Source organism: Schistocerca serialis, chromosome 6 (assembly GCF_023864345.2).
Source record: "Schistocerca serialis cubense isolate TAMUIC-IGC-003099 chromosome 6, iqSchSeri2.2, whole genome shotgun sequence".
Taxonomy (NCBI): domain Eukaryota; kingdom Metazoa; phylum Arthropoda; class Insecta; order Orthoptera; family Acrididae; genus Schistocerca; species Schistocerca serialis.
The window spans coordinates 96,015,370-96,033,994 of NC_064643.1; the positions used below are offsets into that span (position 1 = coordinate 96,015,370).

General features: G+C 39.3%; 1 protein-coding gene across 1 annotated transcript in view; it reads left to right on the top strand.

Annotated features, from left to right (window-relative positions):
• The first annotated feature begins 15,368 nt into the window (after positions 1–15,368).
• The window catches only part of LOC126484467 (iron-sulfur cluster co-chaperone protein HscB), a 38,348-nt gene continuing 35,091 nt past the window's right edge, over positions 15,369–18,625 (top strand). The window contains exons 1-2 of the mRNA XM_050107992.1: positions 15,369–16,130; positions 16,250–16,503. Coding sequence (XP_049963949.1) covers positions 15,780–16,130; positions 16,250–16,503 — 605 coding nt within the window. The 5' untranslated portion in view covers positions 15,369–15,779. The remainder of the gene's footprint in view (positions 16,131–16,249; positions 16,504–18,625) is intronic.

An 18,625-nucleotide genomic window follows, 5' to 3' on the forward strand; every position in this document is an offset into this window, starting at 1 on the left:
CTCAGCCATACATTCAGCATAGAATCTGGCAGGGATTCCATTGGCCCCTGGAGCTTTGTTCAGTTTTAACGATTTCAGCTGCTCTTCAGTACCACTGACACTAATACTTATTTCATTCATCTTTTCTGTGATATGAGTATTACACTGGGACAGTTCTCTTGGGTTTTTCTCTGTAAAGAAACATTTGAAAATGGAGTTAAGCATTTCAGCTTTTGCTTTTACTACTCTCAATTTCAGTTCCTGTGTCATTCACTAGGGACAGGCCACCAACTTTATGCCACTAACAGCCTGTATGTATGACCAGACTTTCTTTGGATCCCATGAAAGATCTCTTGACAATATTCTGCTACAGTGGTCATTTACTGTATCACCCATCGCTCTCTTGACAGCCAAACATGCTTCATTTAGCATATCTCTGTCCATAGCCCTATGTGTTGTTTTGCTCCTATTATGAAGTACTCTTTAGAAGTGTGGTGCTACAAAAGAATGCTGAAGATTGGATGGGTAGATCACATAACTAATGAGGAGGCATTGAACAGAATTGGGGAGAAGAGGAGTTTGTGGCATAACTTGACTAGAAGAAGGGATCAGTTGGTAGGACATGTTCTAAGGCATCAAGCTATCACCAATTTAGTATTGGAGGGCAGTGTGGAGGGTAAAAATCGTAGAGACAGACCAAGAAATGAATACACTAAGCAGATTCAGAAGGATGTAGGTTGCAGTAGGTACTGGGAGATGAAGAAACTTGCACAGGATAGAGTAGCAAGGAGAGCTGCATCAAACCAGTCTCAGGACTGAAGACCACAACAACAACAACATGCAGTAATCTCTGTTTCTTAAGAAGTTCCTTTACAGTGACTGTATACCATGGAGGTCCTACTCCCCCCCCCCCCCATTAAGGACTTTTCCCTACTGGATACATATCTAAACAATGCATGGTCAACTGTTCTTTTAAACTTGAGCCATATTTCCTCTGTGTGTTCCTGACATGTGCTGAAAGTTTCAGGTTTCTCCTTGTTTTAGTTGTCCTTCACACTCTGGTAACCATTGTTGCCACAATCATGTCGTGGTCACTGATACCAGTTTCGATGTGAACATCCTCAAAGAGGTCAGGTCTGTTTGTTACCATTAGATTCAATAAGTTTCCATTATGAGTGGACTTCCTAACTATCTGTTCTATATACACTCCTGGAAATTGAAATAAGAACACCGTGAATTCATTGTCCCAGGAAGGGGAAACTTTATTGACACATTCCTGGGGTCAGATACATCACATGATCACACTGACAGACCCACAGGCACATAGACACAGGCAACAGAGCATGCACAATGTCGGCACTAGTACAGTGTATATCCACATTTCGCAGCAATGCAGGCTGCTATTCTCCCATGGAGACGATCGTAGAGATGCTGGATGTAGTCCAGTGGAACGGCTTGCCATGCCATTTCCACCTGGCGCCTCAGTTGGACCAGCGTTCGTGCTGGACGTGCAGACCGCGTGAGACGACGCTTCATCCAGTCCCAAACATGCTCAATGGGGGACAGATCCGGAGATCTTGCTGGCCAGGGTAGTTGACTTACACCTTCTAGAGCACGTTGGGTGGCACGGGATACATGCGGACGTGCATTGTCCTGTTGGAACAGCAAGTTCCCTTGCCGGTCTAGGAATGGTAGAACGATGGGTTCGATGACGGTTTGGATGTACCGTGCACTATTCAGTGTCCCCTCGACGATCACCAGTGGTGTACGGCCAGTGTAGATCGCTCCCCACACCATGATGCCGGGTGTTGGCCCTGTGTGCCTCGGTCGTATGCAGTCCTGATTGTGGCGCTCACCTGCACGGCGCCAAACACGCATACGACCATCATTGGCACCAAGGCAGAAGCGACTCTCATCGCTGAAGACGACACGTCTCCATTCGTCCCTCCATTCACGCCTGTCGCGACACCACTGGAGGCGGGCTGCACGATGTTGGGGCGTGAGCGGAAGACGGCCTAACGGTGTGCGGGACCGTAGCCCAGCTTCATGGAGACGGTTGCGAATGGTCCTCGCCGATACCCCAGGAGCAACAGTATCCCTAATTTGCTGGGAAGTGGCGGTGCGGTCCCCTACGGCACTGCGTAGGATCCTACGGTCTTGGCGTGCATCCGTGCGTCGCTGCGGTCCGGTCCCAGGTCGACGGGCACGTGCACCTTCCGCCGACCACTGGCGACAACATCGATGTACTGTGGAGACCTCACGCCCCACGTGTTGAGCAATTCGGCGGTACGTCCACCCGGCCTCCCGCATGCCCACTATACGCCCTCGTTCAAAGTCCGTCAACTGCACATACGGTTCACGTCCATGCTGTCGCGGCATGCTACCAGTGTTAAAGACTGCGATGGAGCTCCGTATGCCACGGCAAACTGGCTGACACTGACGGCGGCGGTGCACAAATGCTGCGCAGCTAGCGCCCTTCGACGGCCAACACCGCGGTTCCTGGTGTGTCCGCTGTGCCGTGCGTGTGATCATTGCTTGTACAGCCCTCTCGCAGTGTCTGGAGCAAGTATGGTGGGTCTGACACACCGGTGTCAATGTGTTCTTTTTTCCATTTCCAGGAGTGTAGTTTCCATAGATGGCATTTAGTAAAGTTTCACAGGATGTCCTATCACGCTGACCACTAAAAAGCTGTAATTTTTGCAAATAATTGTTTAATCATTAAAGACTCCATCGATTATGCAAGATTGGGTAAATTACTCAAAAATGAACTTATGTTTTCTATTAAATTTTTGGTTATATCAGGAGATGAGTCTGGTGGTTGATAGAAGGATTCAATAATCATTTTATGCTCACCCCAATAGTGAGTCTTTCTCAGTTAACCTCACATGTAGCTTCAATTTTTACCTCAGTGGATTTTATATGCTTGTCTGCTGTGACAAAAATACCACCCCATTTGCATAACATTTCTATATAGACTTATATTTCCCCAAAAATCCCACTGCTATCAATTTCAGATTTCAATTGAATTCCTGTACCTAGTTTGTATTCAAACTGCTGCCTCACTACTTTAATTAATCTTTCGTCATTTATTATAAATTTTTACAAAAGAAGTGATAAAACAAAACAATTATAACAAATTACAAACAAAAAACAATAGACATTAACCAAAAAAACCATAACAAAATGAAATGTGGTAATCTGCAGGTGGCCATATATCGAGGAAATGAGCTTTGGGGTCATGTGATAACAATAAACAGCCGTCAGTCAACAGAACTTTCTTCCTGAGGAATCTTGACGGTGGCATGACATGACAGGACAGGACCACCAGTGTGGCAATTGGAATCCAGTGCATTCTAACATTGCGGGACAGCCAATGTGAATTGGTCTTAAGGTGAACAATAATAGCTGTGGACAGGCCTAAACACAGCTGTGGCGGTCTTTCTGGTAGGCGTACATTATGCCAAGTCCTAAATGTTTAGTTCTTTGTAGACATGTACATCAAACACATTTATTAGAAGTCTTAGAAAATGGGAACTGTAGAATAAACCATTTACAAGAAATAAGTCTACAAAAGACCAGTTCACACTATCTGTCACAACAACATCACAGCGTCATCATGTGAAGGTATATTCACACTGTCTATCACAGCATGGCGAGGCAAGTCAATTCAAGTCACACAATCTCAACTCGCATAGATGTCCGCAACTGTTTTCTCACAGAAATTGTGATCTTTGCAAGATGATTTTCAACAATTATGAGCAAAGAGCTTAAACAAAACGCAGTAGTACATATGTGTGGGTACTATAGTCCATACTTGTACGAAAAAGACATTTATTGGATTCAAATGGTTTGTAGCTTGCAGGGATAGCTTATACATGTCATTACATGGTATAGCAGGGAAGTATCACACCCTATACAAGGAGATCGAGGAAGAAGAATCTGAATTTTGCGTCCTACAAAGCAGAAGCACACAGTTTTTTCATTTGTTATGTCAAATTTCTTCCAGAATTACTAAAAGAAACACAGTATTACGAGCTGTCATGATGTCCTATGAAAAAGTGGCCGGTTTTAGGTTAAGTTTAATTGAAAGTCAAATGTAAATTTTTCTGTAGCAGTCATATCTCCCTCAATATGTTTCCCTTCAAGATGTTCAGGTTTTCTTTCCCTCTTGCTATGGGTTTTAATAGTTCAAGTGCCTTATTTGTAGTGGGACTAGCTTGTGAAACCACAAAATATATGCCATTCATGCTTGCAAAACTGTTTCACACACAATTAAGAGAGCCAATACTTAAACAATAAAGAAACCAGCCACAACCATATATCTAAACAAACAACTTTAGAACATTACATAATGTATACATTGCAAAGAAAGGATTTTGCCACTGTTGCAGTGCCTCAAGACGCCATCCATTTCTTTGTGATGTGTTACAATTGCCTGACAACATACAAATAAATTCTACTTACTAACCAGATTCTCCCCATGGTTCTTTTTTGTAGTTCATGTGAAAGGAATGCAAAACTTTGGCAGATTTTTCTTTTAGTGAATTTCTGTAGCAAACTTGGAACCGCCGGAAGAGCGTCACACAAATGTGTCGATAAGAAGTGAGCAGTCGCCTCTGTATGAATGTCTGTTTGCCTTCAGCTATGCCTGTATAAGCGTACATTTTTCTAAATATTAATAGCTTTGCCTTCTCGTAAATTTTCCTTGCTTTTTGTATCTTTCGTCCGTGGGGAGCCGACCTCATGGTTGAACATAGAGTTTGTTGGGCTACCGTCATCACTAACTGTTTGGTCTCATGTTTGTTTTAAAGAATGTTAGCTGTTCATGATTGTGTGATGTGATATTGTTGCAACTTGGCCACGATACCTAGAAATTGCGTCTCCATAAACCACGTGGGTACGCGGGTGTACTGCGAAACGTGTACCGTTTCACAAGTTATTGCGATCAGTTATCAAGCAACAGCAGTTGTGTGAATGATTCAAACCAATGATTTTAGGTGTAGATTATAACGGTGTATGTATCGATGCTTTTCTTTAATGTTTTAGGAATTAATGTTATCAGGAATTGTGTACATGCCTCACTTCCATATCTTAGGAATAAATGATTTTATATACAATCTACTCTTACATTCCGAGGTTACGTTTTTGCACCTATGCCATTCACCTCGTAGCTTTCCTGTTTGCACATCCAACGCGTTTCCTTACGCACAGGTCCAGTGATTAGTTTCCCCTTTTATTTTAAAACATGTGCTTTAGATTAAGTCTTATTTTTGGGTGTGTTGCTGGGAGGTGATCTTCGGCACAGTGTTCATGCATGTACTATTTTACTTTAAATGGTTGATTCTCGTGGACAGTGCACGGGAAATACTATTAATTACATCGCATCTCCTATGAGCGATATCACAACGTACGAATTTTTAGTCTGTGATCAAATTAATTTATTTTCCGACTCCGCCAAAATTTTGATTAGTTGTATGGTTAGAGTCGGTGGCGACCCTAATCTTCTCACGTTAGTTTCACAATCGATAAGCATTTCCATTCCCACTCTTAATGTAATAACCCATAGTAACGTGGTTAGTTACACATGGCTTACCCTGCTCACGGATTTCGGTAAACCAGAGATCTTCTGATGCACACTGAGGATTAGTTATTTTCGGTTGGATGTGCTAATTGGTATATTGTCTTTCTGCAACACAGAAATAGTGGGAACTGAACCTTTGAAGTGCACCTAAAATTGATACTCCAAAATGGACTTGCTCCTAAAGTCGACAATTTTGGCACCTATAGTTGACATAATTCCCATATCCCATTTTCTTTTATAAGTGACTAGAGCTCAAAACGCGGCGAATCCAATGTTTAAAGTTGTGACATGAGCCCACTTTTGCTGTTTAAAAGAATTTTAACGACATTTTGCTTTAATTGATAGTTTATAGTAATTTCGTCCCACTGCCCACCAGAGTGGCGTTCGATGTATTTGTTAGATTTTATAAATGGTACTGTGCACAAATCCAGGTCAAATGTAGTTCTGGCATAATTTTTCTCAAATAAAAAAGTAATTTTTGTTGGAAGCGTTTGGCAGTCAATTGAGAAATGTGGAGAAAATAGGATACAAACATAGGATGCAGAGCGCTGACTTGAAATCCCGCCACGTTTTGCCAACAGTCACGTGGTTTATGTTGGAGCCACCTAGCCCTATAGCTTCTGCACAGCAAGGCCAGTCTACTAGTATCTATGGTCTAAGGGCTAACCACTGTTTATCTTGGAGTGCACATTGTATGATGCCACTTTATGGCCCAGATAGTTGTTCCTGGAACAGCGTACATACCCACTTAAGTAAACAACAACTGAAGAGCACTCTGGGTATTTTCGTGTACGTCATATCATATTTACTTACTCGTTTTCTGCAGAAATCGTGTGTGAAACATGAGTAATGAGAGTACCAGATCGCAAAAATGTTTGCTTCAGGATATTTTGAAGTTGGTAGAAATGGCTCTGAGCACTATGGGACTTAACTTCTAAGGTCATCAGTCCCCTAGAACTTAGAACTACTTAAACCTAACTAACCTAAGGACATCACACACATCCATGCCCGAGGCAGGATTCGAACCTGCGACCGTAGCGGTCAGGGGGTTCCAGACTGTAGCGCCTTTAACCGCTTGGCCACACCGGCCGGCGAAGTTGGTAGATACTGTAAATAAGTTCGCGAGTGTAGCAGAAAACACGAAAATCGCTGCAGTCTCATTCAGTGGAAATATTAGTGCAAAACATTTAACTAAAAAGGTAGCAGAGGCTGCAGATTGATGGCGCCCTGTGTGTGGAACGTAAGTTCCAATTTGTGCACAATTAAGTACACAATTTGATGAAGTTGTCAACAGAAGGATGACGCAGTCAGTTCGATTCAGATGCAACATTTTTACACATGATAGTATTCCATCAAATGTAGCTCTATGGTAGATGGTGAATTGTAAGTAGGCCCTTAATACAGAAGAAACTGTGTAATGCGGTCTGCTCCGTGAAATAGTAGGTCGTTCCAGCCTCTCCAACAAACTGTAACAACACAGACATTGTCGAGATTGATTTGACTGTAAATTCTGAGAGGGGTTACTCGCTAGTTTGCTGTTGTATTTACATCTAAGAATGATTACTGCTTTACAGCAGAAGTGAGTGCTCTGCAGAAAATATCCTTGCTGAATTACTGAACATTGTTTGTACATCCACCTTTTCACTTCTTATGCATATATAAATCCCATTTCTGTGATGTTGTGATTATTAATAACACTGAGGGTATATATGAAGAATAAGATGTCAACATTTGTAGTAAGCAACCATTATCTGTTTTACAATCCTGGGGTAGCAATGTACCTAAGCCACATATCAAACTGGTAGCTGTTGTTACTGTATCTCACCGTAAATCTCTTGAAGAACAGTGATTATTTCAAGCATAATTTTGGTTTGTTCAATCATCTAGGGCAGCTATATGTAATGTGGGAGGGAAATAACTGGAAGCATAACAACTTCATTGCGTTCTTCCTTCTTTTTTACAATCATCTCAGCTCAGAACTCTAAGTTTTGTTTCCAGATTAAAAATTCGTATTCTCAAATGTGAAAGGGTTAGCAGAGTTGGTGCTGCAGTTTGACAAGAACTAGAGAAGGGAGGAAGAACTGCAATGGTTAAAAAAGAAAATAAAGCTCAAAATTAGAATCAGAAAATAAACATTAAAACAAATTATTTTAGAATAAAAATATATTAATCCATATACATTTGTTTATTTTATATTCATTTAATTACATCAGAGAACTGGAATAATTTTAAAAAATTGTCTCTTGTGCATGTTGTCCAGTGTCATACACAGCCTTCTAACAATCCTGATGGTTGTTCCCTTGCCCATAACAACAAAGTCTCCAGTGACAGAAGAAATTCACCAGAAGCAAAATATTTGAGTTTCCTTAATAGCTGGTTCTTCGGTGGAACAGAGTAATTTCTGAAAGAAAGAAAGAAAAGAATGACATGAGACAGTTCAAGGGAAATTTAAAAACGAAATATGCCAGCCACTTCTACCACTGGATTATGATTCAATAGCTAAAAACTCTAGTTAACCGAATGACCAATATCTGTGTCCTCATAACAGAAAGATAACACTTACTTTATTATAAATGTGGATGTGGTTATGTGGATAATACTAATAACTGAGAAAAACAACAGCTATCTGCTATGGCCTTCCTGTTGATTTTACTTTGTTCAAATGGTTCAAATGGCTCTGAGCACTATGGGACTTAACATCTACGGTCATCAGTCCCCTAGAACTTAGAAGTACTTAAACCTAACTAACCTAAGGACATCACACAACACCCAGTCCTCACGAGGCAGAGAAAATCCCTGGCCCCGCCGGGAATCGAACCCGGGAACCCCGGTGCGGGAAGCGAGAACGCTACCGCACGACCACGAGCTGCGGACTTTACTTTGTTAATATTAGTTTGATAAGCATCAATAATTAACATATTTATGGGAATAATGCTAGGTGGTGGACAATTTTGTTGCTCTGAAGCACTCACTGAAAGATATAAAGGTATTGTTCCAATGGGAGATGAGAATGAACAGAATTTTTGCTATATATGTGACTGAGTGAACTGGGACTTTAGTGTACTATCTAATCTTTTGTTACATTTAACAATCATAAAAAGCCATCAATTTCAGAAAGATGGTACTTCACACAAGTACAATACAAAATATTTAAATTTAAGTTACTGTCAACTAGATACAATTTGACACAAAGCTGGAGACAGAAAATAACATATATATTTATATAGCTATTATTTTATGATAAATTTTGGTTGGCATATGTGGATAATACAAATAATTGAGAAACACAACAGCTACGTTCTGTAGCTGGTGAAATATCACTTAAAATTGCAGAGAAAGCAAAAATGAAGAAGAAAAAATGACAACATTCCTCTTTTTCTTACTGTGTTAAACTTAGCTTGAGTAAGCACCCTGTGATCCTAAGATTTTCACTAAAAGGCAGAAATTTGTTCTGACAGTGCTCTGGTGTTTGCAAAAAATGGAATTCACAAAAGAATAAGACCTGAAAATATTTACTTCTATTGATGTAATGGGGCCAAGCGAAATTGGAACACCATTATTTAATCAAAACGTTCTGTAAGCGATGTTTTCTCTAAAATAGAAAAATCTGTTAATACAGATAGTACACATAACTGATGTAGTTCTTCGATTTGGTTAAGTCTACTGTGGCACTGTTCGCTAAATAAAATGAAACAATTCTTTCCACTTCTGAAAACACTGTAACACGCCAGGTAAACGACACTCTTTTTGCACGAATCGTTATTTTCGTGTGCCTGAATTACATAAATAACACAATGGAATTCATAAAGTACTGAAATTAAATGCATATTACTACAGATAAACAGTATTATTTAAGAAAACAGAGAAACAGTATCCCCTTCCATCATATGGTCCAATTCCTCAATTACAAGATGGAAAAAACGTAGTACAGCTTCCTTTGACAGGTGAAATATAAATTTGTAATCCGCGTCATCTCACTTTCTTCTCTTTCCTCAATCTCACGAACAGTTCTGCTAAAACCTCGTCATCGCTGTCTACATTTGTCAGTATTCCTGCGATACTGAAAATTTGTTCCCCTTTTAAGCTCTCTAACCGGCCAGAAATCGCTGGGTTGGTTACCGCGACTTTACTGTCCCGTCGGCCGTTATTCTGGGTTCGTACAATGCGTTTCTGACGCTATTCCGAGAATAGATCTTGACTGGCTGCTGACTGGAGATTGTACAAGTGGCCCATAGTTTACCCTTCAGTATCTCTGTGATACACTCCCATGGATTAAACAAACATGTGCCCATTTGTGCTACCCTTCTCTGTATATCCCCTGTTAGTCCTATCTGGTACAGGTCCCACACACTTGAGTAATGTTCTAGGATTGGTCGCATAAGTGATTTTTAAGCAATCTCATTAGTAGACTGATTGCACTTCCCCAATATTCTAGCAATAAACCGAAGTCTATCACTTGCGTTACCCATGACTGTACATATGTGATCCTGAACTATGTTTATATATATTTCTGCTATCTGCTGTTCATCATTAATTTATTGCGAATTTTATTTTAAACTGCTGCACGCCCGGCTTTTATTTTCGGTATTCCACTGGAAAACCACATTGAACAAGATATGTTTATATTGCAATATATTCCTTCAGTGTAAATAGCAAAATACTTTAACTTAGTACTGTCTTCCAGTGCAGATTGAGACCTTTTCCCAATAGCAGTCAGTGGTGAATACTTCTGTGTTAGTTCACACTGAGTATTTAACCCTTTGACTGCTATGATCTTAAAATATGCTATCTTAAGGGGATTCAGATGGTTGTTTGGTTCAACATTTTTGATTTTGATTTTCTGCACTTTTTTGTACGCATATATTTGGGTTTAAATTGATACCAAATTTATTAATTTATGTTGAGTGGTTTCAGTTTTACGAGCGTTTTAGTAAAACCTTGCAACGCACACTTTTCATGAACTCAACCTTCTTTTTACTCACTAGCGACTACTTGTTACAGTACAGCTGTTTGAAAGCTTAGTTGGTAACACTGATGAAATACTGTTGGCAACAATGATGAAAACAGATGCCAGTTTACTTTGTTGTTTTCAGTTCTTTGTTTGTGATGATTGAAAGTGAAGTTTGTTTACAATATTCGTATTTCAGTGTTTAGATATCAACAAATAAGTTTATATTATGTAAAAATTCCGCGAATACAAAACAAGAAAAGATGACGTGAGTTCAGTGGGGGGAGTTGTAAACAAAAACAGTTTTTGCATCATGGTGAATCTGAAGTGGAAGTTCATTGTGAAGGTGACCCTAGGCCTAGTTCTAGTACTGAAGCAGCTTCTGCTTCTAAAACAAGCTCTTCTTCTAAGAAGCTTACCTGTAAATTGGCTAAATATGAGATATATGGAAAAGAAGAACGTTGGTATGATATTGTTAATATCAACAGTTTTTTAGCCTAGTTAGCCAAATTGTGATGTGCGTAAAATGTAAGGAATCGCTTACCCTCTCTACTGGAACCAGGCTAGGCTTACAAGTACCGATAGTAATAAAGTGCAGTGACCGTTCTTTTGAAGTGTCCATTATTAATTCTCCATGCTTACCAGACTCTAAACAATCAGAAGTGAATGTTTGATTAGCCCACGCATTCCGGTGTATTGGAAAAGGTGAAGAAGCGGCGAAAACTTTCTGCAGTGTAATGAACTTGCCGACTCCGCCAGCTTTCAAATATTACAATAAGATGCTTCGAGATGCTGCAAAAGAGGTCTGTGAAGAGAGTATGAAAGCTGCTGTTTAAGAAAGTGACGGTGAAAATGATGGTAATAGAGACTTGACAGCAATATTTGACGGATCATGGCAACATAGGGGCCACACTTCACTCCATGGAATTGTAACTGCAATATCAGAAAACACAGGCAAGGTAATTGATGTTAAAATTTTATCCAAGTATTGCAGATGCCAAAATGGAATGACCAACAATCATGATGCTGATTGCCTAGCCAACTACTGTGGAGTAAGTGGAGGAATTGAGGTAAAAGGAGTTGTGGAAATGTTCCGAGAATCGCTGCCAAAATACAGGATGTGGTACAAGTAATATTTAGGAGACGGGGACAGTGCTTCTTACCTTAAGGTTTGTGAGGCCAAACCATATAGTCCCGTCTTCTCAATTGAGAAATTGGAATGTTGCGGTCACGTCCAGAAGTGGATGGGTAGTCGCCTCAAGAAACTGAAACAGAAACTTGGGAAAAGAAAACTTTCCAACGGCAAAACAATCGGGGGTCGTGGCTGCGTTACTGGTGAGGCTATAAATCAAATAAAACTATATTATGGCCTAGCTACAAGAATGAATGCTAAAAAACTCTAAAGGACATGAAGGCAGCGGTCTGGGCAAAATTTTTGCATTTAACGGCTACCAATGAAGACACATCTGGACACGGACAAGTCCCATAATGCTCAGAGCCATTTGAACCATTTGCTAAAGATGAAAGAAATGTTACAATCTCTCCCCAAGAACTCAATGATTATTTTGTTGAATTAGTTTAAGAAGTAGGAAGCAGTATTGCTAAACCCGAAATCAGCTCACCACAGTTACTGTTAAAAAACAGTTGTAGATCATCAACAAATACAAGTATCTTCAGTTGCTCTGAGGTCTCACCAGATCTTGTATTAAGTATAGTGAAACAGTTAAAATCATCAGACAGTTTAGACATATATAATTTATCCTGTAATATACTGAAGAAAGTCATAGGCAGTATTGTGTACCCCTTAACACATTGTATAAACATATGTCTAGCTGAAGGATATTTTCCTGATGACCTTAAACTGTCTAGGGTAGTTCCAGTTTATACAAAAGGGGATAAAGACTCTGCCTCGAGTTACTGGCCAATTTCCATAGTCCCATCATTTTCTAAAGTACTGGAATGCACAATTTACAAACAATTATCTGATTACTTTGATAATATAGAAATTATTAGTGGATTTCAATATTCTTATGAAAAACATACCGACAATTGATGCGATAGATGCTGTTGCAAAATACATCCATCAAGAATTTGAGGATAAAGACTCCGCTCAAGTCAATTTTTGTGACTTAAGCAAAGACTTTGACTGTGTAGAACATACACTAATACTTGAAAAATTGGACTTCTATGGTGTTAGTGGTAATAGTCTTAAACTATCAAGATCATTTTTACAGATCCGTATGCAAGCTGTCTGTGTTGCCAAATAATTGTCCAGTGTAGAACTAGTTAAGGTAGGTGTCCCACAGGGATCTCTACTGGGCCCTTTCCTGTTCCTAATAATGATTGACGACATGCCTCATGTATTAAATCAAAAACTGTACTATATGCAGATGATACAACTATTCTGAACAGCAGTAATGACCCAAATAGCCTTAAAATTTGTGTTACAGAGACAATTGCTCAAGCATCATACTCGTTTAAAGCAAATGGATTTTTTCTTAGTGAAAATAAAATTAAGCAGGTAGTATTTAGCCTAAAAGACAAGCTACCATCTGATGATCCTAGTTATGTTAAGTTTTTAGGGGTTTATTTGGATGACAAATTATCTTAGGGTCAACATGCCAAGTGTCTTAGCGGTAAGTTGACTAGGGCAATCTGTCTGTTACTGCGACTAATGGATTTTGTACCTAAAAATTATGTTACAATATCCTATCTCTATCTTCCAAAGCATAATAACCTATGGTATCATTTTATGGGGAAACTCCAGTTATGTGCCTGACATCCTTGTACTGCAGAAGAAAGCTATTAGAGTAATTATAGGCTCATCATATAAGGCACACTGTAAACCTTTGTTTTCTGAGCAAAAAATTATGGCAGTGGTAAACCTATATATATACTATGTCTTAATCTATACGAAAAAGAAGCTATCCGAAGCTAAACGCAGAGAAAATATACATTGCTACAAGACTAGGACGAATAGATGTATTTATACTCCATTCCACAGACTCTCAAAATCACTGAACAGTTGTGAACTAATGGGGCACAAATTATTTAATAAACTTCCACTAGCTATGCAACATTTGTCAGAGGAACCATTCAAACAAGCGCTGTATGACTAGTTAGTTGCCCATGCATTCGACGACATAAAGGATTTCATCAATTGTAATATTATACTGTAATAACAAACCGATTACTGTTTCGCAACAGGAATTATATAGTATCATAAGTATGGCTCTGTTGGATTTCACTAATTGTAATATTACACTGTAATAACAAACCTATTGTTCTTTTGCAACAGGAATTATATTGTGTTATAAGTATGACTTCGAAGGATTACATCAATTGTAATATTACACTATAATAACAAACCTATTGTTCTATTTACACATGAATTATGTTGTATTATATGTATGACTTTGTCTATTGCCTTAATGGCCTAAGGAAATTAAAAATATTGCTCCTTGTGCGCTGCATTGTGGCGCCGTTCGCCCTGCACTGGGAGGTGAATGCTTTTGGCATGCTCGCCACGCGCAGTGCTTCCAACATGCTCGGTGTTTTTCGGTTTTTCGGCTTTCAGTTTTGTTCTGGTCTTTGGATTGGCTTTGGAAGAATTGGGGGTATTTATTTACAGTATTTACACTTCATTTTCGTGTGAGGTGCATTTTTAATATAATGTACATACAAATAGAGTCGTTTACAATAGTGATATACTTCTACATTCAATCAAAACGAGGCTTAACAGTTTTTTATTGCTGAAATTGTTTGTGGTATGTTTTGAAGCACGGATAAACACAAAGAGTTACATTGCATTCATTACAGCACGACTTAGCTTGTTTCCTCACATCATTTCGAGCACAGACTATGCATGTCTTGCACTTTTCCCACTGATCTGGTTAATGTGTCGACACGTTTTGTCTTTTAGGATACTCTTGACGGTTAGCACCACCTGCTGTCTTGCGATCGACACAAAAAGATACAAAAGGCATTGAACATTGCCATGTCCAAACTATGGAAAAACAATTTCCTGTACCATTTAAACGACTTCTGTGTACTTTCCCCCGTTTTTATTTGCGTGTCGCTTTGGTCGACTAGTCCCACTGATTTATTTTAATCAAATACCACACTCGGTTTCATTTTCAGACCACCACCATTCCGATCTCTGTTTGAAGTCTTTTCAGCTATGTGGTACATTGCTAGCATTAGTAATTATAGATGGAGATGAATGAGAATCAACGATGTCTGTAGGTTGTAAACTATTCGTAAGGGAATCTTCTTCATTTGAGTCTCTGTCTATTGAAGAGCACAGCGATTCTTCAGAGTCGCTCTCCATCAACATCTATATTATCTCTTCGGAGGTGAGGAGCTTTTTACATTCCACCACAATAAGTAAATTCACTGTGCAAACACAAGCGAATAATAGGCGACTGAAGTCTGAACCAAGAATAGAATCTCGCAGAAAGGCGCGAAACTACAGTTCGACAGAAACCACAGTAGCGTCATCTGTTTTGTGTAAAGCCACAGCCGCCTGTGGTAAAGCAAATTACTCGTTCAAGTGCTGTGACGGTCCGCTAAAAGCGCTGACATCGACTTCAAAAGCAGTCGTGTTCCGCATATTGAAACACTATTTGCTGCAGTTACAGCAAGCGGTAAGGTATGGTGAGAGTCCGCCAGTAGCACTGCAAACAAACAGACGTCTTATTCAAGCGCAGCTAAACAATTGGCGAACAAACGTCTCAGAACTTCTACAGAAATCGGCAGCACCTAGGACACGGCAGCGCTTACCTACTGTGGTAGTCAGCAGCAGCCGGTGCACGGCGCGCTCGGACTGCTGTAGCAAGATTTCGTATTGAGATCACTGGTCTCTGTTGCTGATCATCTCTGCCTGGACGAATTGTGTACATACTGAATCATTGTTACCAAGTGTTAAATTTAGTTCATAGAAGTTTAAAGTGGCGGAATTAATATGGAAATAGAACCGCACACGAAGACAAATGTGATGATAAAGTATATTTATTTTTGTGATGCATTTAAAGTTTAATCGGTGGAATCTTGAAATTCCACGTAACGACGTAGGAAGTTGTGTAATCTGCATCTTTCATATTTGCCAAACGAAGGCTTACTCTTTTGTTGACGAACTGGTCGAAGATTGAACTTTGGAGCTAAAGATTGTCTATGTGATATTGTTTTGGAGCAGAAGATCGTGTATACGATAGTGGTTAAAGTGTTTTGGATTACGTTTTTGTGACTTTACGTGTGGAGTACCGAGTTGTAATGTTTATGATGGCGCTCTCAAGGTTAGGTTTGAGATTGTCAGCGAAATACTATCATCGTGCAAAAGCGCACGATCTTAAATGTGTATCAGCTGTTAAATGTCCGAAATTGCTTTCATCGGTGGTACGTCATATGAGCGAGGTATCACGTAAATGCTGGAAATGTGGTAGTGAACAAGCACAGATATTTTGCCACTCTTGTAACACCATCCAACAACCGGACGATAAATCTAATTATTTTGAAGTAATAGGAGTCACACCTAGTTACGATTTAGACACAGTCGAGTTGACAACAAAGTACCGACAGTTACAAAACGTCCTACATCCAGATAGATTTGCCAACAGGACAAAGGTGAGATGTGAATCGCGGACCATTTTCTGTGTAGGTTTCGGAACTTTGGCAGAGTGTAATGACTCGCTAATTTGTAATTACAGATTTGGAGTTACTCCATCTGAGCATGACCATTTCAGGAGGAGCGTATGTTGTCAGAAGACTATTCTTCACTGGTGAATAAAGCATACTCAACTCTGCAACAACCTTTGTCTCGCGGTTTGTACATGCTCCAACTACAGGGGTCAGAAATCAGTGAATCAACACAGCATTCAGATCCAGAATTTCTTATGGAAATAATGGAGTTAAACGAAAGTGTTGAAATTGCATCATCCGCAGCTGAGTTGAACGTCATAGAGGAGCAAAATAAGGAAACATTGCAACAACTTTCAAGGTCAGTTGTACATAATGAGATGTGTTCTTTCCATTATATAGCAAATTAGATACTGGTAGTGCATATTGTCTTTAACTCAAACAGTTAATACTCAAAAAGACGAGAAAGGTGAGACAATACAATGATTAAAGGCAAGAGTTTTGTTGTATGCATTCAACTATATGCTAGTCAACACAAAGTTAGGCTACCAGACTAATTTGATGCAAGGAGAATCAAAGGCATAATGCATTAGCCTTTTGCTTATTTTCCATTTAGAAAAACCATAAAATTCTTGCCCATATTGAATGATACGTGTTATGTAATGTGAGAAGCTACTTCAAATGTTCTTGAGGTATCCTTTATTCATCCTATCTTTGGCACAGAAAGAGGTAAAATATGCTGCCATAAAAATTTTCAACAATGAAATAAAATGTCTGTCTGACAGACAGCAGTAACTCCTTCTACACCATAGATGAATATCTCCCCCTCTCTCTCTCTCTCTCTCTCTCTCTCTCTCTCTCTGTGTGTGTGTGTGTGTGTGTGTGTGTGTGTGTGTGTGTGTGTGTGTGTGTGTGTGTGTGTTTCTTGTGCACTTGAAACGTTCCACGTCATAATGGTTACTGTACCGTGCGATCGATCAGTGGAACACGCAACCAACTAACTAACTAGCTATCCTTACAGCTGACCAAGCAAAGTAGCCCAACAATTGAGACTTGGGCGTTCATGAGGATGATAGTTCATTTCACTGCTCAGCCAACCATATTTAGGGTTCCATGATTTTTCGAAATGTCACAAGGCAGATTATGAGATGTTGTGGCTGGATGGGACTAGACCTATTTCCTCCCCCACCTTGAGCTTGCGCAGTGTTTTTAATGGTCTCTTTCATGAAGTATTAAACCCTAATTGTTGTCATTTCTTCTTCTGCCAACTAGCATTGTCTCAGAACTATGACAAGATGCCACTTTGGGATGTCTTTTTAGGAACACCTCATATGCAGAAGGCACTTGGGCATTAGTGAAGTGTCCAATTCCATACATTTTCTTTGACCCATGATGTCATCAGTATGGCGGAAATGTCTACTTCCAGCGTATACAAACTGTTGACGATGTCGTCACTGCATACTCGTGCTAACAAATGTGAACAAACATAAAAATGACACAAAAGTGTCTCACACCAACAATAAAATGATGAGGCTAATGGGACAACCATGGGAAATTGGGGGCTTAGGGCAGAGACAAGCTAAATATATAACAATACAAAATACCACGTCATTCTGAAACAAATATTATAAGAAAAAACGACAACAGCTCAAGATTCGACACAAAGCTACAGCCACAAAATCGACAGGAATCTACACATCACTCGACCTTCATGGCTCAAAAATACTGGGTACAAAAAATGAACACCAACTTTGTAAAGTGGAATAGGACTTTTCCAGTGACCTTTATACATCTCAAATGAAGCTCTCGATACATACTGGCAAAACCGACCATAAACTTCACACACCTACATAACTCATAAAACACTACTGGAACCAAAATCTCAATAGCTCAAGAACCCCCATGTTCACTACATCAGTTAAAGCAACTACCATAAATATTAAACAGACAAAACATCACAGTTAGTGTAGAATAACACAAAAGTGTCAATCCATATGAAGTGATCCAATGAAGTTTGCTTGACCGTTTTTTAAAATATTTTGATATTTTTAAATGTGATTACCCCGTAATTGAGAAGTTAAAAAAATTACCTGGCTGCATCCTTACTGAATGGTGGCTTCTTCTTCTCCTTTCTTTTTTTTTTAAGCACATGACGGCTTTTCAATTAGATGACATTAGTGTTAATTTGAATATCTCTGCACTGGGTTAAGTTATACAACATTGCAATTGACATGAATATTTCTAGAAAAGTCTGCTCTACAACACTGTTTATTATCCAAAATACCCTAAATTAAAAAAATAACCAGTCAAAATGATCTCCAATGTTTGGTATTGAATATTTAGAAAATCCATCTTTTAGACTCCAAAATAACAACTGAGGAGTAATTTATCATAATCAATTTTTTTTCTCTAGTTAGATATTGTTAAGCTACTAGTCTTATATACAGCAAGAAACTGACAAATATTTCCTTTTTTTTTTAATT